The 20,443-nt window shown below is 41.1% G+C and overlaps 1 protein-coding gene and 1 pseudogene across 1 annotated transcript; both read left to right on the top strand.

The window, feature by feature from the left end:
* Positions 1–62: 62 nt before the first annotated feature.
* Positions 63–11,371, top strand: LOC148826032 (scavenger receptor cysteine-rich type 1 protein M130-like). The gene is made up of 6 exons (XM_088926354.1): positions 63–120; positions 6,185–6,267; positions 6,397–6,505; positions 9,546–9,854; positions 10,155–10,235; positions 11,025–11,371. Exons 1-6 carry the CDS (start codon positions 63–65, stop codon positions 11,369–11,371), a joined length of 987 nt encoding a protein of 328 aa, XP_088782480.1.
* A 489-nt stretch (positions 11,372–11,860) lies between these two features.
* LOC148826031 (antigen WC1.1-like) lies at positions 11,861–20,096 on the top strand (annotated as a pseudogene).
* The last annotated feature ends 347 nt before the right edge of the window (positions 20,097–20,443 follow it).

The raw sequence follows: 20,443 nt of genomic DNA, 5'->3' as shown, positions 1-20,443 counted from the left end.
CAGTTGCCCTGTGGGCTCAGGGTTGAAGACAGGGGTCTCAGCTGCGCTCTGTCCTGATGACAATGGAGAGCTGCCTGTCCATCTTCTCTCTCGCTGTCCTGGTGCTGCACAGCTCAGCCAGTAAGTGACCAGTCTTCTCCTGTCCAGACAGACAGACAACAACTGGAATTAAATTAAGTAAAGTTTTGATGTAAATGGATTTTTTAAAAATATTCTTAAGATTTCTAAACATTATATAATAATAATGTTATAGATGGATAGAGCAGAAGCTGACCATTATCACCCTCTATTGATAATTTGTGAAAACATGGAGTGTATAAAATCTTTAAAAAGTTATTTAACTTACTCGTTACTGTAATAATAAACTTTATATATAAGTGATAATTTGAGTGATATGCTGTGACATGTGAAAAAGTCTTCATTTACTCGAAAACAAAAAAAAGTGTGAGCAATAAAAAATGTTTCTAGAATAATATCATATTATACAGGATGATTCAGAAATACCCTGGGTTGTTTATTGTTTAATTGTGTTCAATTCTGACTCCTCTGTATTGTCTTATTACAGACTGGTGCATTAATAGAGATACACGTGTTTTTAAATAGTGAATTATTATTGAGACTGATATTAAATAATTACAGACTGATGTATTAATAGATATACAGTAAATGTGTTGTCACCACCAACCAAAGTGTTTATGCTAGAGAATTAAGACTGGAGTTTTAATGCTGCCATTATATCTTTGGTGTATTCAGACAGTCCAGGTTTCTATCGTTAAGCTGTGTGATATTCAGTTGCTGTGAAAACAAGTAGTTCCTCTAGGTTTTATAAGAATATGTGTTCCAATATGATAGGAAGTTATGAATGTGAATTCTTCATTTTAAAGACATACAATTACATTTTGAAAATGTAAAACATTTTCAGTCATAGGACAATTAGCTCTTGTATTTTTATAGTGTGAAAATAAAATGTGTATACTGTATGTATAACCTGTTTCATAAAGACCAGGTTTGCTTGTTTTCACATTGAAAAGCACAGGCTGATAAAAGTTACATTCATTATTGGTTTATAAGCTATAAAATAAAAAAAATATTAACAGAATTGTGGAAATTCTTTGTATTGTAGGTGTATTATTATTAACTGAGGTGTAACATTAATAATTTAACAACTACAAGACATTGTGGGATTACAGGAAGAATTAAAAAATGGTAGTTGTGTTTTGTGTTTATACAGGATATGTCTATTATTTAACAGCTAAATAACTTATTTTGTGTTTTTAGGTTATCTAATGACAGGTTTTTTTTGTAAATTGTGAAGTTTTAATAAGAATGCTTTATTGTTTTTGACTACATTCGAAATCTGAAATTATTATCAAATGCAATTATATAAGTATGAGTAATACAAATTAAATATTTCATTACATGTTATCATACAAATGCAATATTTAAAAATTAATTCGTAATCACAGGACTCAAGTTTAGATTTTTGAGCAGTTGCTCAGGACAACATCATAATAAATGTATCTGTGCCTATAGGTTAAACCTGTCTGGTATTTTTGAAAAATGTTGTTCTTTAATATAATTTAATCTGATGATCATGTGTTAAGTTTAGATGTTGGCAGGTAAAGGCTAGAAAATCATTGTCAACAATTCACATACAGACAATGGGAATATACACCTCACACACATTTCAGTACAACATGTGAAGTACCTGTCAGCCTCTGACCACTGTTGTGACCACAGGTCCACTAACACAGAAACACTGGTCCCAGGACTTGGAAGCCACAGAGTTAGTACAGTGTCCAGTATAGTGACCACAGCATCCTGGAACCCAGGACCAGCCATCTGAGGTTCTCCAGTCATTACAGCCACTGCCCGCCGTAGTGACCACAGCATGCAGAAGTGCTTTTCTGTTTAATTTAAAACTCAGCTTTATGGATATTTCTTAAAATTATAATTTATTTTATTCTGGTGCTATAAATAAGGAAAAATAATAAACAATTTGCAGTATTAACAAGAATTTCACCTCTACAATTAATCATAATATTAATTCAGCTTATATGTTTTTTAAACTATTTTCTATTAATGCTGTATTAATAATTTTATATGCAGTTATACACTATTACACACAACACAGACTAAGGATAATGTTTTTTAAGTACTAACATATAATTATTATAACTATTAATATTGTAGATATTTAGCAACCTTATCACAAATGTTGTACAACTTGACAATCCCTTATCTATTACCATAATAATAAAATACAAAATTTTGGCTGTAATTTGGGTCATGTGCTAGAATTTTCCTATTTGCAAACAAAAAGGAATACAAAAGTTTTAACAATAAAACAATGTCTTCAAAATATTTACCAGGGGTTGTTTATTTCATTGTGCTCAATTCTGCCCTCTCTAACAGGTATAATAACAGACTAGTGTATTAACAGAGATCAGTGTGTTTTTAAACACTGTTGTATTGATCGGACTGATATTTTATTTTACACACTGATGAATTAATATGTTTTATTAAAGTAATTAACTGATGTATTATTAAACACTGGAGTATTTTTAGACTAATATTTTAACTGAGATAAGTGTGTTATTAAACACTAGAGTATTATTGAGACTCCAGTATTATTACTATTGACACATTTTATATTTACTGTATTATTAAAGTAACATTAATAATAACATTATAACATTATGGAAATGTTATTAAAAATAGAGTATTTTGAGAGAAGGTGACAATTTTAGTGCAAAGAACTATTACAGACAGGTGATCAGAGATAAAAGTATATTTAAGGCACGTTTCCGATTAACAAATAATATTAGTAACTATTGCAGGTGAATGTGCTAATACAAATAGGAGTACTGAAGGTAAATGTATTAAAATATTTTTGATCCATGGTTATTTTTGAGAATGATTACAGTAGTTTTAGATACTATGGTAATTATATTACAGAAGGATCTAACATTGTAACATGATTGAGGACAAGACATATAGTTGTGTTTATTTGTTATAACAGTCACATTCAGGTGTTAGGTATTTGTATTGCAGTGTGTTGTAGTTTTCTGACCTGAATCCATACTGGGTGCTTTTAGACAACAATGTCCAGTTTCAGTAACAGCACAGGAGTCCTGAGGCAAATCTTGTAGTTTTTTCAACTTTAAACAAAACTTTGGGATCTGTTCAGAGGTTTAATTCTTGTTCCATGTTTATTCTGCATTTGACTGATACTTCACAGCTAAATGAATTGTTGTTTGTAAGTCTTAGATAACTAATGATAGGGATAATTTTTCTTACATTATGGAATTAAAAAAAGATACATAAAAACAACCTGTGCACTGTGATTCTAGAATATATTATTAAGTGCAACTATAATTCAATCTGTGAATTATGTACTAAGAGGTAAAAGCTAAAACACATTGTTCACATATTTATCATGTAAGCATAGCAAAAAATATATGAATAAAAAGTAGTATTTAAATTAATTGTAGCATATAGTGTGTAATGGAAAAAAATATTTCACACTCCAAACTGAAGGTGATTGAAAATCAAAAAGAACAAATCTAGTTACTGTAAATGTGCCCTGGACAGTACGTATACACACTTCACGTACAGTCTGGGCTGGGACTGACTCACGTCAACAGCAACATTCCCTCGAGCGCTCACCCTGTCATTCAGACTGGGTCAGGACGTCTTTCAATTAAACCTTCAGTCTTTTATTCAGGCTCCCAGTCACACTAATCACCTCTTTATTTGAAACTGTTCAGAACACCGAATCTCCTTCATTAGAGCTAAACCTTGTGAACCTAGCGATCGCATTCCTCTCATAGTCAAGTTTATCACTCGGTTATTTTAATTTCTCACTACTCCTGCTCTTCGATCCTGAGATATTTTCTCTGTTTTAATTCTTTCCTTTTCCTCGCTGACTCTCCAGCCTTTCTTTTCTTTATTTGAGCTGGGAGACGGGCTTCCCTCTTTATTTTTTCTTTCTGCTCACCTTTTTCATTCAGCCCAGCAGCCTGCATTCGATCTGTTACTCCCTGATCATTCAAACTCTGAAAGAGCTCAAAGTCCTGCGCCTGGGTTTCAATTATATCTCCTGCTGCAGATTTTCCATCTTTCTGCAGTGTAGCGGCGAGGCTTAATAATAAGGCAGAATTAAGTGTTTCTGAGCTTCCCAAATGAGGCCCCATTTCTCTGTTCATCTCTGTTGTGCAGCCACAGAGAAACTATTCATGCAAGATGTTTTCTTTTGATAAGGACAGCTCCCAAAGGGGGATGCACTTAGCTAAGCCTGGCTATCATGATCAATGGTCATCCATTGGCGCCTATCTGTCTAGGGAGTGCCAGTTGGACATCTGGACTGCATTCCTAAGTGTCAAGAGTAAATGACTCATATTTCACCTTGATCAACCAATCAGGGACTGGTAGGGCTGAGTAACCCACGTGGGACTCTGATGCCCATGGAACTTTCAGCCAATCAACGAGCTGAAGTTCCTCCAGGTAAAAACAGGCAACACAGAGAGCCTGGGAGATTCAGATTCAGAAGGGGAGATTCAGTAAGATTCTGGAGAGGATTCTGTGGACTGTTCTAAAGGGAATTCAAAGGAGAATTCCAGGGCAGGACGGCCCAGGAGCAGAAGGCTCCCAAGGGCAGGACATTCTCGCAGCGCGCCTCCTGACCATCCTGAGACTCAGCCCGGACAACCACGGAACGGCCAGTGTGTCCGAGTGCCAGAACTTTCCTTTTTTCTAAGAGTCTAGAGTGGAGGTTGCCAGAGAGCAACAGCAGCAGGCCTCGTGAACAGGTCGGAACTGTGGACAGCTGAATCACTATTCAGAACTAGCTCTTCATCAGGAATGAACCGGTCCTCTTCCTGACTTACTGGGACCCACAGTCATCTTTTCTCCTGTGCACAAACTGTGCTAGTTAAAGCCAACACTAACTAGCCGGTCAGTGAGCATCAGCAGCGCACCGTCGCAAGCCGCACAGCACAGCCTGGCACGGAGCCAGAGAGCGCGGATTGGACAGCAACAGCCTGCAACTGTTTCTTTGTGCCCACAGGAGATCTGAATCCCCAGAGATTGGATGAGTATTCAACTTCAATGCATTACAGCTCGAGAATTCAATTGTTATCCAAACCAGTTGATATCAATTTAATTCCTAAGAGTTATGTACTTGTTTGAGTATCTAATGTAGAAGTTATAACCAAGTTCATTTATGAAACGGTCTTAATGAATGATATACTGAACGTATGTCCTCTTGATGTGTAACACTTCGTAACTGATTGAATATATACCTTTTGTATTCTGATAACCCTCTCGATAAGATCTGTTAGGTTTATATGCATATTCTATGTATTAATAAATGTATCCTCGTGTATTAGTACCTGTGTGTGTGCGTTGTTTGAGTTATGTCGCGTGGTTGGATTCTAAAGCCATCAAAAGAATCAACTTTGTGATTTACTGCTACAATTAATAATTGTCTCAGTAAATGCCCAAACCCTACAGAACTGGTGCCTTCAGAGAGCCACTATGATTACATATTTGGCGTCCCTGAACCGGTTTTTCCCTACAGCAGCATTACACTTCACATATTGCAGCACAAGTTGTGAAGCATCCATCCATTAAGAAAATATTTTTATTGATTCTGTTATGGATTTTATAACTTATTTTCAAAGTAGACCATTAAAAAGACTTATCAGTGTTTAAATCAGTGTCTGATACAGACATGTGGTCAGTGTGCACTGCTAAGTACATGTGGGGCCTGAGACCCAGATACACCAGATACACCAAACCTGGTTTCAGTCATTCAGCCTTCTGACACCACAGCCACTGTCCACTGTACTGACCACAGCTTCCAGAAACCCAGAACACCATCATTACAGTCACTGTTCACTATACTGACCACAGTTCCCAGAAACACAGGAACACACTCATTACAGGCACTGTCCACTGTCCTGACCACATTTTCCAGAAACACAGGAACTCCGTAATTACAGCTACTGACCACTGTACTCTGTACACTGTCACTCCACTGTCTCTTGTTCCCCATGGGAGAGACTAACAATCCAATCAAACAGGTAAAACAAAATAAAAATTCCAGATGTGCTTCTAAAATGTCTTAGTATAAAAATATCCTGTAGACATGGTGATAGGGATTGTTTCTCTCTCTCTGCAGGCAGTGCTGATGTGAGGCTGGTGAATGGTGCCAGTCCCTGTGAGGGGACAGTGGAGGTGTATCATGGTGGAGAGTGGGGGACAGTAATTCACTATGGTTGGGATCTCAATGATGCTACAATGGTGTGCAGACAGCTGGGCTGTGGATCTGCTGTTTCAGCACCAGGAGGAGCTCACTTTGGACCAGGGTCTGGATCAGTCCTGCTGAATCAGGTCAACTGCAAGGGGTCAGAGGCTGTGCTGAGGGACTGTGGAAAACAAGAAGTGAAAAAGATTACCTTTTATCAGAATCATGGCTATGATGCTGGAGTGAAGTGTTCAGGTAAGATACACAAACTCTCTCCAGTCTCCAGCACTGAGGATAATTAAAACTCCTGCACCAATCTAGAGTCCTTCATCATTTGTCCATCCTCCCATTGCTGCTGCTCCTGTCCTGCTGAGAGCTGTGACAGCACTCCTCCCTGTCACTGTGTGTCTTTTCTCCTTCAGGATTGTATTTCCTGCAGTGTGTAGAAAACATATTGAAAACTGTCTGAAACCCCCAACCCCACCTGTATGCTTTCTGTTAGGTTTTACAATTGACCAATAAATTTACACTATGTGACCGTTAGAACTGTAGTGAACAAATTTATTCTTGGTCTTGATTTTGAAAACTCCAGTTTGTCCTCCATGTAAATCATCAGCATCATATTCACTTACAGTTCTGCTGTGTCTCTCTTACTTCTCCCTTTTCTCTATTTAATTCAGATTCAAAGAGCTGTATTGATCAAGGAATTACAGCATTGACATTGAACATCCGTTGCTTTTCTCTGACATTTACAAACATTAGAACAACGACCACATTCTGTGAGATTGAGTGAAACAAATTAGTTACAACACTATCTAAAAACTATAGAATAAAAACAATATGACTGATACGTATTCTCAAAAGACCCATTACAAAGGAGAGGAGATCTCTCAGCTTCCTGGTCCATTTGGTAGTTAGTATTGATCCAAGGATCTCATCCACTGTTTCCTCAAGAAAGCTGGGATATCTGGGTAACTTGTTCCATATTCCTACAGTCCTTTAGCAAAGGTGCCCTCAGTTCTCAGTGTACATATGTAACCTTTTTAAATACATAATAAATACATTCACATTGTTAGAAAATAACTGAAAAAATCTGATATAACAACTCTGTTTCTCTTGGGGAACATGTCCCTCTCCCTCTGTTCCATGTCTTCCAGGGGAGTATGGGTTGAGGTTTGAAAAATAAAAAGGCTTTGTAAGTTAGTGTCAAACCCAGAAGCCAGCTGCTGTAAACAGGCAGCTCTTTGGATAAACACAAATAGAGCCTTCATTTCTAAAGTAGTGTTTAATTATTTACAGAACAATAAAAACAACCCAAGAACAAAAAAGTAAAAGTTAAACTTTTGAATGAGCATCTTCACATGAAGGAATACAACAGGCAGTTAAGCTGCTTACCAGCTCTTTAATATCTTTCTCAAAAGTGATCAGTCCCTTCCTTCTGCTCCCATCTCATCAGGGTGAACTGCTTCCTTCTTTTAAATGTCACCTTACGGGTGACTGAGGATGGCAGATCAATCTTCATGGGTTTGACAGAAATCACAATCTTGTCTTGTCTCCACATGCTCATCCCTTTACAAATTAGAAAATAATATGTAGGCACTGTACCTGAAATAAGGTCACATGTGCACATGTCTGTAGCCAATATATACTGTAAGTACATAAGAATAATACTGTTTCTATTAATCTTAATAGAAGTGAGCTTCGGTAATTGAGCCTATACTTCCTCAGGATCTGTTTCTCTTTACTGTGTCTTACCCTCAGCTAGTGTGTGTTGTCATATTGTCCAGAGTGTCTGTCAGTGCCCAGGTCAAACAGTCCTGCTCCAGCAGTGCCAGACTGTGACAGTCCTGGTCTTGTCCAGAGTGTGTGTCAGTGCCCAGGTCAGACAGTCCTGCTCCAGCAGTGTCAGGCTGTGACACTCCTGGTCTTGTCCAGAGTGTGTGTCAGTGCCCAGGTCAGACAGTCCTGCTCCAGCAGTGCCAGACTGTGACAGTCCTGGTCTTGTCCAGAGTATCTGTCAGTGCCTAGGTCAGACAGTCCTGTTCCAGCAGTGCCAGACTGTGACACTCCTGGTCTTGTCCAGAGTGTGTGTCAGTGCCCAGGTCAGACAGTCCTGCTCCAGCAGTGCCAGACTGTGACAGTCCTGGTCTTGTCCAGAGTATCTGTCAGTGCCCAAGTCAGACAGTTCTGCTCCACCAGTGCCAGGCTGTGAAAGTTCTAGTCTTGTCCAGAGTGTGTGTCAGTGTCCAGGTCAGACAGTCCTGCTCCAGCAGTGCCAGGCTGTGACAGTCCTGGTCATCTCCAGAGTATCTGTCAGTGCCCAGGTCAGACTGTCCTGCTCCAGCAGTGCCAGGATGTGAGATCTCTGTTCCTTGGGTTTATAACGCCTGGAGTGACACGCTGCTCTTCTTTTGTGAATTAGATGATAATGATCAGCCATTTCTTCTGTAGTTATTAATTCCATACCTCTGGCTCCACTGAATTGGAAGAAGCAGAATTCATGGATGGATTTGTTATCACTTTCTGTTTTGATTGATTTCACAGCAGTCTGTGTACAACATGAAGCACTACTGTCAGCGCTGTAGTAATAGTTATGGGCATGTTGAGCAGCTGGAATGATAGTGATAATTTGGGTACTTTGTAATGTTCCACAGACTGATCAATTTGGTATCTGTGAGTTTTATTTGCCCCAGTGTACAGCTAATAATGCACTGAGTTTCTTCAGAGACACATTTTAGAGAACAGGTGGAGGTGGAGGTGGAGATTGGTGATTTAGCCTCTTTGATCTTAATATACATCTAAAATTATTAGATTAACATGTATCTACATTATTTCTGGAAGAAATTAATCAATTTTACATTCAGTGAAAACATTCTGCCACAAAATATTTTTTGGTTTAACTATTTGACGTTGACCTTTCAGATTTTCTTCCAACACTCCTCTCTTTAATTTAATTTTTATATCCTATTATCTACTTTCTTATCTATATCCTATTATCTATATTCTTATTGAAAGCACTTTGCATTATTGTACAATTGATTGTAATAGTATATGCATTTATAAAATGTAATTTTCTACGCCAAATCATAGGTGTAAATCTATTTATGAATGGAACAATAAGAAGTCAAGATTTAAACTGAGAATCTATGATATCTATTTTTCACATGAAGGTAATTTATTTTCATAGGGTAGTAAGTTTAATTTTCACAGACGCCAGGTTCAATGACAGTGAGCAATGAGCTGCACTATGAGAGATTACCTGCTCAGACTGACAGCCTGTAGTTCTCTATTGCAGGTTTCCTGAGGCTGGCGAACGGACACAGTCTCTGCTCTGGGAGAGTGGAAGTGAATCTCAAGAACACCTGGACTTCAGTGTGTGACTCTGACTTTGACTGGCAGGATGCAGAGGTTGTCTGTCGTGACCTGGACTGTGGGGCTCCTGCAGTGATACACAGACGGGCTCATTTCGGACAGGGCCAGGGTGCAGTCGGGTCAAAGCATTTCCAGTGTAGAGGACAAGAGTCCAAACTACAGCACTGCCCCACTGCAGCCAGGCCAGAGCAGAGCTGCTTCCAGAGTAGAGCTGTGAGTCTGAATTGTACAGGTAAGAGAGTCACATCACTGTCCTTCATGGAAACAATCGTTATAGAGTCATAAATGATACATATTTTGATTGGGTAATCTCTGATGTAGACTGAGTGATCTCCAGGGGAGAGTGGGTGAGGAGTGCCGAGTGGGGCAGCACGCAATCGGCATGTTCTAGGCAGGGTCCCAAGCACACACCCCACACACCAGACTTAATTTAAAACAGTGATTTATTGGCTGGAACTTACAGTATATGACCTGGACCTGGCACACTAGACATAGGAGCTTGTTGTTTTTGAGGATGTTGTCATTTTTGCAGATAACCAGGGTGTAGCTGAGGGGAGTGTGAGTGACCGTAGGACAGTCCCTGTGGCTGTGTCGGTGTTCCCATTGGCACCCGGTGTGGGAACTGCTAGTGGAAGAAAATAACACAGATGGTTTAGTGTAACAACTGAGGGGATGGTGCTTTCTGCCTGGGCTGTTTTGTGAAACGTATATCTACAGCCTGTGCTATGGCCAAAACTTTCCTTCAGCCTTGAGGCTGGGAAATCTTATCAGCCTATGCTGTGCCAAAGCCTGTTTTAATAGCAGCAACCTATCCTTCAGCTCTCAGACTGTGTGGGGAAAAAAGTACAGTTAGCAGGTAGTAGGTGGTTTTTTCAATTGTAACAAAGCTGCTCACCGATGAAGCTCGGAAAAGTAAGGTAAACAGCCTGTGATGACAAGGGCTGTTAAAGGAATATCAAACGCTATTCTTCGGGCCTAAGACTGGAATTGTAGAGATGAAAAATGTAAGTAAAAACCTTCATCATGGGGACAATTTATTGATACTTTTTTCAATATGTGCCAGGCTGAGGCAATTATTGTGGAATTTTTTTGTCTTCTCCAAGTCCTTCTTGGTTTTATGTGGCCTAGAGCAGGGTGCTAATTGTCTCCTATGAGCTGCACATCGTTATCTTACGTATGGGGAAAACTTGGAAAGATAAGTCCCCAGGGAAAGTAGCACCTTTTGAGGAAACAATCCCTTATGGCATCACAATATCTGTTCTTATTATATGCCTGCAATTGGTTTCTCAGTCACTATATACTGGATATGCTAGTTTTTTTTCACTGTATTGGTACTTTATTTTGTTGTATTTCTTGTGGCCTGCAGTGGTGTCATGCTGGTGAAGTTCTCTCCTATCTGCAGGATACACAGGGTTCAGGCTGGCGAACGGCTCTGACTCCTGCTCTGGCCGAGTGGAGTTACAGTGGTTCTTCAAGGACTGGGGGACAGTGTGTGACCTGTACTGGGACCTGACAGATGCCAGGGCTCTCTGCCAGCAGCTGGGCTGTGGGGAGGCTGTAGCAGCACCAGGACAGGCCAGGTTTGGACAGGGCAGTGGACCAGTATGGGCGGATGTGTTTGAGTGCCAGGGCAATGAGAGTCGTCTCTCACACTGCGCTGTCTCTTCATGGGGCAGAGCAGGGTGCTCTCATGGACAGGACGCAGGAGTCATCTGCTCTGGTGAGAATCGTGTGTTTAAAACACAGTGACACTCCCTCTGCTTACACACAGAAGCACACTGTTTTCATGATTGAATATCTGCTCTGTTACACACTGCCAGTTATGTAAGAGATGCAAAGATGAAAACACATATTCCTTAAAACGTGAGTGTGTTTTTAACATGTCATATCTATCTCAAATATTCCCTCAAGGTGTTATTAGGTTGTTATTTTCTTAGATACACAAATACACTGAAGACTAAAAATCAGTTTTATATTTATATTGATATCACTAATGGCTCTAAAAGATTAAAGAAAGTTCTGTACCTCAGTATCCTGTAATTAACATCTGACCTGCTTAATTAGTTTAATTAATAGAGCCCAATTAAACAGGAGCCTGAAAAGAAAGTGAGTCTCAGAAAGTCAAGGTTTACAGATGTTATGTTCTGCTGAGCCCCACACGCAGCTGACACTCCACTGGTGAAACATCACTCCTGTGGACAGAAATGAGCTCCTTTCTTCTCTTTCACAGACTCAAATATGACCAGAGATTCACCTGGAGCAGGTAAAGAGAGAATGAGGACTGTCTTAATCACATCAGTGCTGTTTTATTTGTAGTTTCATTTCTGGTGTTAAATTGCTCTTCTCACACAAGGTTCACAGTCTGATTTCTCTCTCTCTGTTTGTTCCACAGGCTTCCCTTCTTCAGCTGTACCCTCTTCCAAAACACCAGGTATGAATTAGCCCCTGTTCTGTATCTCCAGAGCTCTCAGTGTGTGTTGATGTCTCTGTTGCTCAGCGGAATCCCAGATCAGTCAGTGAGGCAACAGCTGTGTGTGTGCAGTTTTTTCTGTGTGTCAAAAACACACTCAGGTCTTTGGGATCTAAGGCAAACACATCTATCTGAATACTGCAATTTGACACTGGTGGAGCTATTGTCTCTATGCCCAACAGTGGGTCAGAAAAAATAACTTATCTGGTATACTGTTTATGAACAATGTGGAATATATTAAACTTACTGTATATATTAAATATATATACAATATAATATATATATATACATATATACTGCTTAAGAACAATCTGTTACAATAAGTGTATATATTAAATTAATCAAAAGTCAAGAAACACTGTACTTGAACTGTATCTGCTGTGTCTAGTGGGCCGAGATAATCTTCAACTTGTAACAGCAGGACATGGTGATCTCTTAGTACTACACTGACCTCTGACCCCTGACCTCTAATTCTCTGCTCCTAGATCAGCTGTCCCTCAGGCTGGTTGGGGGAGGAGATGACTGTGCTGGGAGGCTGGAGGTTTATCACAATGGCTCCTGGGGGACAGTCTGCGATGACTCCTGGGACCTGGCAGACTCTCAGGTGGTGTGCAGGCAGCTCCAGTGTGGGACGGCCCTCAGTGCCCCAATGATGGCCTCCTTCAGCCAGGGAACTGGTCCCATCTGGCTGGACGAGGTGGGCTGTCTGGGAAACGAGTCGTCTCTGTGGGAGTGTCCCTCAGTAGGGTGGGGACAGCACGACTGTGGACACAAGGAGGATGTGAGAATCCTGTGTTCAGGTAGGGGAGATAATTAAAATTACAATGATTCAGATTATTTAATCCCACATTGTGGATATGGCTTGCATCTAGAGTGCCTAGATATGTTTGACTTGTGAGGATGTGAGAATCTTGTGTTCAGTAAGTTAGCTAAATAAAATAATCCACATGCTGGAATTCCACATTGTGGATATGGTTTGCATCTGGAGTGCTTAAATACATCTTAAATACAGTACATGAGCTGGATGCAGAATTAATTTTAAAATAAATATTTATATTGATGAGTTCAGGTGGGTAGCTGCGTCAGCATGCGTAGGTTGCAAAGGAACTAGTAATAGGTTCATTCCATGCTGAAAAAAAGAAGAGAGAAAACACAATGTTTCGGCCGTGGAGCCTTCTTCAGGTGTTTATATTGATGATACAGCTGGGAATGCACATATTCACATTCACATAACAGCGAAAATAAATAAAGAGAGAAAGAAACTCTGGCACTCAAGATAAATTCCCCTCCACTAGTGAATGGGGATAAATTCATCTCAGTCCTCCAGTAAAATCTAGGGTCCAAACTTTAAACTTCTCACATCAATTAGACCTGTTGTCTGTTTGGGTGTATTTGTCTTGGCCATTATCTTTCATGATTTTCTGCCTCAAATGTTTTGTTTTGATTTGTTCAAAGAATCTTCCTGTCAGATCCTGTTGAACCACTTGGTGTTAATGTCACCCTGAGCCTCGTTTTCTCCACTCACAGCGCTACACCGCTCACCCTGAGCCACGCATTCTACTTTCATACTCAGTCTCTTAGTTCTGCTGCTGCTGAATAGCCAAGTTGATCAGAATGACATTTTGGTTCAGAACCTGATCATGTAATGGGATTTTAAAGCTCTGTGTGATGCACTGTCCAGATTCTGAATGAACAGAACCACACAGTCCTGTCACCTTCATGTCAACTGTGTGATTGTACAGCTGTCCTTATTTCATGACGTGAGTCAGTTATAACTGGATTAGTACAGGAAATGAGACTGGTTGCTGTCCATATTGTTTGCTGGTTGTTTCTTACCAGTTCAGAATGAAACGTTGGGCTGTCTTGTCAGTGTTTGTTTCCTTTGACTTTCCCTGCTGTCTTGACAGATCACACTCTCCTGAGGTTGTCTGCAGGATGTTCAGGACAGGCAGAGGTTTACTACAATGGCACCTGGGGCAGCATCTGTGCCAACGGCATGACAGACACCACAGCTGCAGTGATCTGTAAACAGCTGGGTTGTGGAGACAAGGGCACCATCAGAGAGACAAACTCCAGGCTGAGGCCTGATCCCAAATGGCTGGACTTTATCTCCTGTCGCAAACACGACTCCACCCTGTGGCAGTGTCCCTCCTCCCCCTGGGGTCAGAATGACTGCACAGACCGGGAAGTGGCTAACATTACCTGCTCAGGTACAGGGTGAAGAGTAATGCTCTGTGAATTAGTGTTTTGCCATATTTAGAACAGACAAAAGCTTTAAACTGAATTCTTATTAATTTATATCCAAGCATGTATAAAAATGAAAGCAATGTCATTGTTATTCATTTTATAATAATAATAATAATAATGTTTTTATATGATTATTAATCTTTGAAGGTCCTAGGAAAGAAGCTGACAGAAGCACTCCAGCCCCTCAGGAAGAGCAGCCTCAGCTGTACTGCCCAGGTGAGTTCAGTGTGTAAAACAGTCAGAGACACTGCAGCCCTGAGCTGAGGAACAGGAACCTTACAGCTCTCTTCTAGAGTCATTCAATACCTCACTAATCTCTACTACAGTCACTGAGCTGAAGACACTCAGTAACCTCTCTGCTCTCATCTACAGTCACAGATCTAACGACACTCAGTAACCTTTCTGTTGTCTTTCAGTCCCACTGGCTCTGCGCCTGGCTGGAGGCACTAACTGCTCTGGCCGGGTGGAGCTGCGGTATGAGGGCTCCTGGGGGACAGTCTGTGATGACTCCTGGGACCTGCAGGATGCCCAGGTGGTCTGCAGACAGCTGGGCTGTGGGGATGCAGTGAGTGCAGCAATAGAGGCCTCATTCGGACCAGGAAACGGCACCATCTGGCTGGACGAGGTGAACTGTACAGGCAGTGAACTTCACCTGTGGGACTGCTGTCACTCTGGACTGAATCAGAGTGACTGTCGACACAAGGAGGATGCAGGGGTTACCTGTACAGGTGAGGAGAGTCTTAGAACTGTAGATGAACAAGGTAGCAGATCAATGGAGAAGTTAGACTGATGTCACCCATACTCTATCACTGCTTAATATCTAACTGAACCAGCTAAGATCATCAGTCACAAGATTGGGATGTTTTGTAGCCCTGTGTATGTGAACAACACTAGTCTTTAATTCAGAACAAGACACCTTTCATCCTGCAATCCTACATTTGACCTCAAGGTTGACAACAAATATAAAGTTTTTTTTATTAAGACCACTGTGGATTCAACCTGCTGTAAAACCAAAGGCAATATATTGACAGTTCTCCTGTCTCTTTTACAGGTTTGTCAGAGACAACAGCCAGTCCAACAACAGCTACAGGTGAACAGAAATCCTCCCTGTCATTGATAACTCCTGTCTTTCTGTCTCTTCAGATTCCCAGTGTAGCTGTAGTGTCTCCTCTCCTCCCTCAGGGTGAAGATCAATGTCTCTTCTGATTCTGAGTGTACTGTAGCTGTAGTGTCTCCTCTCCTCCCTGAGTGTGAAGATCAGTGTCTCTTCAGATTCCCATTGTAGCTGTAGTGTCTCCTCTCCTCTCTCAGGGTGAAAATCAGTAATTTCATCTTCCCAGTGTAGATCTAGTGCTAGTGTCATCTCTTTCCTCACTGATTTACTGACAGTTCTGATGGGTAAGGTTGGGAATCCTTATATTCTTCGCTGATTTTGGGTTAACCCTGAAGCCATGAGCCCCATATGGGAACAGGAGGAGAACAGGACATGTGTTGAAGTGTATATGAGCCCAAGAGCACCTCTCCTGATCCCTTTTCATCTATTGTCTCCCTCCCTCTCAGGCAGAACCAGGACAACACCCCAGACACAGCCACTGGGAGGTCTATCTGCCTCACCCATGGTCCTCCTGCTGCTGGGGGCTCTGCTCTTCGTGGTGCTGGCCCTGTTAGTGGGGCAGCTGATCCAGAACAGGAAGCTGAGGAAAGGTAGGGAGGGAATTCACCATCCACATAGTGACCTCTAGTGGTCATTTCTGTCACTCACATGGAGTTGATATTTATATAATTACCTTTTCCTCACACAGCCCTATCTAAGGGAGCACTCGCCCCCTATCATGATGCCGTCTACGAGGAAATAGAGTACAAACTGGCCAGAGAGGGAACCTACAGTGCCCCCAGGAGAGGTGAGTGGAGAGAGTCTTCAGGTGTGATTAGTCTTCACCCTCTAAGGAAAATCTGAGGACTTAACACTTGTAGAAAATCTCACCATACTGGTTTTAAACCCGTAGGATTTTTTTTCTCAACTGGTGTTAAAGTAACGGAAGAAAATCAGCACTGCTCCGGTCCTGATCTGCCTTATACACACAAACTCTGAGATACTGTTCACACCCTGGCTTCTTCCACAGCCAGTGGAAGGCAATGAGTCTGCTGTCTGACTGCAGGTAATATTGATCTGTCCTCCTGTTCACAGGGAGATTCCTCTCTGACGAGCTGCCCTCTGGATACGATGATGTGGAGGACAGTGAGGGAGACCCAGTACCAGGTGAGGGGAGTCTGCTCTTCAGTGTTGCCTCACACTAGCCTTATCTCAGCAAATCACAGATGCTGAGCAAAACTAGATCTGGTCAATACTGGGGTGGTAAACAGGGTGCTGCATTAATTGGTTTTGATAAAAAAGGAGACTGCGAAAGAGCATGCTGTACAAACTGCCTTTCAGATCAGATTAATCAGCGATCCTAGAGTTTTGGCTTAACTATACACCACAAAACATTTAAAATCACACTTTACAATTACTTTGTAGCTCAATGGTCAAACTACGTCTGAGTCCTGAAGTGTACATTCTCTGTCTCTCTGTGTGGTTCAGGAGACTCAATAACCTCTGTGAAAGAAGAGATCCCAGAGTACTATGATGATGCAGTAACTGTACCTCAGAGCCCAGATGCCTTGTCAGGTGGGTTATTTCAGTCCAGTCACATGGGAAATCTCTGCACCAATCCCACTGAGTCTGAATCTCTCTACTCTCTCTTCTCTCACTCTTCTCTCTCAGCCTCTGAATACGGAGTCTGTACTATTCTGCACCAGTTACATGAATCTGACTCTCTCTCTGTGATCTCAGCCCTGCACACTCAGTCTGGGTCACTGCTGCCAGTGTCCGGCTCCTCTTCAGTATCTCATAGGGTTCACATCACCACCCTCTCTGTCCAAATACAGCCAAACTTTCTCTGCCCTGTTGTCCTTTAACATCTTATTTGAAAATCTAGGAATTGTTTTACATTTATTACAGTTGTGAATAGGACTGGAAATCAGGATCCCCCTGATCTCCTGTACTTAGAGCCTGGAGTTTTAGTTCCTGTGTGATGTTGAGTTAATCAGTGTGTTCTGATGAGCTCCAGCAGTCCTGTGCTCTAGATGTCATTCAGTGTTCTGATGAGTGACAGTGAAGCTGTGCTCTGTGTGCTTTAGGAGAAATGATGTCCTCTGTGAAAGAAGAGGCCCCTGAGTACTATGATGATGCCATCACTGTGCCCCAGAGTCCAGACACTGTGTCAGGTGAGTTAAATTAAATAAGACTAAGGAGTACCCCCTGTACCAGCCCACAGTAGCCTTTGTCAGAAATAAACCTCAGCCTAATTTCATATCTGCAAATAAACACTAACTGGAAATGAAGAGGCCAGTTTGTGTCAGAATGACAGAGACATTACTGACCTGCTCTTCTGTTCACAGGGAGACTCCTCTCTGATGAGACACCCTCTGGATACAGTGATGTGGGCGACGGTGAGGGAGACCCCACTTCAGGTAAAGGGGGCTACAGCCAGGGGGCTCATTGTGGGTTAGGTAGTTCAGGGATGAGAGAGATAACCTCCAGTAATCCATCTCTGTTGCACTGTCATCCAAGACAGGGGGGAATCAGGCATTTTGCAGTAGCGGTAGCTTCACTCTGTCATGTCCTACAAGGATCAATAACAGCTAATAAAGGCTGAGAGACCTGAATTGTACAAAGTTAGATCACAAAGATCAGAGTGTCATTGAAACCCTGACACACCTAGCCAATCAGATAGCCAGATTGATTTAAACTGATCAGCAGCTGATTAATTGTGAGGGAATGAGGTCTGGGCAGAACAAAGCTTTAGATTCCCCAAGACCAGGAATTCTGTTCTCTGACTGCAGAGAGATTTACTAGGCTCAGAAATTACTAGGTCTTCCTCACTGTGGTTTAAGAGCATTGATACTTCATAAGTATAAGTGAATTCTACACTGAATCATCAAGTCTTCCAAAAATATACCATTTAATTTTTAAAAAATCCTATTAAACACTTTTGACTACAATATTGTAACATCTATTCTGTATACTATAACTGTTAGTCCACTAATAGCCATTGATATCAAAGCAGATTACTTCTCAGATATGTTCTATTATGCTTATTTTTTGTTATGCAAATTATGATTATATTAATAAATTGTATATTGTTTGGTTAGAATACATGTGAGACTATAGATTATGGTGTTTGATTAGTTCCTAAAAGTCTACAAGTACTCTCAAAATATACTGCTATAATTTCTGATTGTTACAGAAAATTAAAATCCCCTTTCACTACACTATTGTGACTATGTAAGTGTTTTAAAAAATTTAGGTACACCTGGCTAATGTCATCAATTCCAATTCCAATTCCAATTACATTACATGGCTAGGGGCTGCAAAGCAAGGATATGTTTGCTGAGATGTTGAGGTGTGAGATTCAGTGATCAAAGCAACCATAAAGTTTAGTTAAGTTCTGGGTAAATGATTGTCAATCAACCATCCAGGAATGACAGAGCTATTTCTTAATTCTACTACTTGTCCAGATCAACTGGAAAGACCAGATTGGAGTTTAGTCTTTGACCCTCATAAAGAGAGCTTGCCTTTCTGTTGTTTTTAAAACTTTAATTTCTTGTTTAGAGAATCCCTTGGTTAAAAAAGTGCCTCTCCTGGCTAGTGGGAGCATCTTTAGAACAGGGAGATAGGCTCCCATTCATTTTGTAGCAATTGGGTTCACAAAGAGATTTAACTGTAGGTTGTAATGTCTTTGGTTTAGAAGGTTTGGTTTCTCTTTCTTTTATGTAGGTGATCTGTAAAAGCTGAAAAACTTGGTAGCAGTGTTACGGATTCGGCCAGTGAAACCGAAACCAAGTAGTGAACCCACTTGCGGGAGCCGATAGAGACAAGTCATGATCCAAATACTGTAGCCGAAGGAGAGAGCTGAGAGTCCAGGGGAAGCCAGAGAACCAAACTAGGAGGAAGCAACCGAAGCCGAGCCGTAATCCAAAAGACGTAGTAAAAGGGGATAAACCAAAGTCGGAACCAGAACAGTACGAGGAGGTAGAAGGTGTAGCGCAACTAAGTAGCTCGAAAGGGAAACCAATAATGAGCGAGGGGGTAGGGAAAGACTAATGCTTAAATACCAGATGAGACGGAGGTGTGGTGGTGAAAGCGTACACTGATAGGTGGACTGATGAATTAAGGCTACGCCTTCTTCTGCCTCTTTCGTTGCCGAGAGGCAGGGATCGTAACAAGCAGTTTGAGGATTTTCTGGGTGGTTAGGATGTAGGTGTCTAAAACACCTTGTCAGCAAATTTGTAATTGTGTGCTGTATGTTTGTTGTGTGTAATTTTTTGTGTGTTGTGTCGTTAATGACAAATATTTAACTATTGGGAATATATTTGGCAAAATCTTTACAAGTTGGAGGCTTATGATTATGACTTTATGATTTAATTATTAATTTATCTACTCAGTCATTTCTGATATTCACCATTTTCATAATACTTATTTGTATCAATATTATGTTAATAACTGAGTCATTTTTAAAAATATGAGTCTGTGTCTCTCTGTCAGGTGTCCCCCACGCTGGCCCTGGAGTGGACAGGGTCCTGCCCACACTGCCCTCTGAAGAAGGAGCCCCTGCCCCTGACAGGACTGACTACGATGATGTTGGGGACGAGTCTCAGGGAGAGGATGGGTGCTGTGAGACTGACAGGGCTGTCTGGGAGAAGCTCCTCCTGTAGGTCTAGACACAGAAGAGCTTCACCAACAGAGTCACGCAGTCTTACAACAGTTCTGAGCACTGAGACTGTCTGTGACCTGAGTCCACGTCACTCCACTGTTTCCACACTGACACTGTTTGTGACCTGAGTCCACTTCACTCCACTGTTTCCACACTGTCCTGCAGCTTCTGTTTTGCAAAATTGAGACTTGAACATTCCATTTCTGCTCAGCCTTTCTTTTAATACCTTTTGATGTTCCAGATATAGGAAATAAAATTGTTGATTGATGTACAGTTCTGAATGTACCACTTTTGATGGGAATATTTTTTATTACGTTTTATTAAAGTTTTGCTTTGCAATAATCTTTG

The sequence above is a fragment of the Atractosteus spatula genome, chromosome 10 (assembly GCF_055471065.1).
Source record: "Atractosteus spatula isolate fAtrSpa1 chromosome 10, fAtrSpa1.hap1, whole genome shotgun sequence".
In the NCBI taxonomy this organism is placed as follows: domain Eukaryota; kingdom Metazoa; phylum Chordata; class Actinopteri; order Semionotiformes; family Lepisosteidae; genus Atractosteus; species Atractosteus spatula.
The sequence above is the reverse complement of the archived record's forward strand: the minus strand, read 5'-3'. Positions and strand labels throughout refer to the sequence as shown.

Bases quoted from the DNA above. Each gene is read 5' to 3' on its own strand.
- LOC148826032 (XM_088926354.1), top strand. From the start codon at position 63: ATGGAGAGCTGCCTGTCCATCTTCTCTCTCGCTGTCCTGGTGCTGCAC. The intron at 6,268-6,396 runs GTAATTCACTAT...CTGCTGAATCAG, and splicing joins ATGGTGGAGAGTGGGGGACA to GTCAACTGCAAGGGGTCAGA. The intron at 6,506-9,545 runs GTAAGATACACA...TCTCTATTGCAG, and splicing joins TGCTGGAGTGAAGTGTTCAG to GTTTCCTGAGGCTGGCGAAC.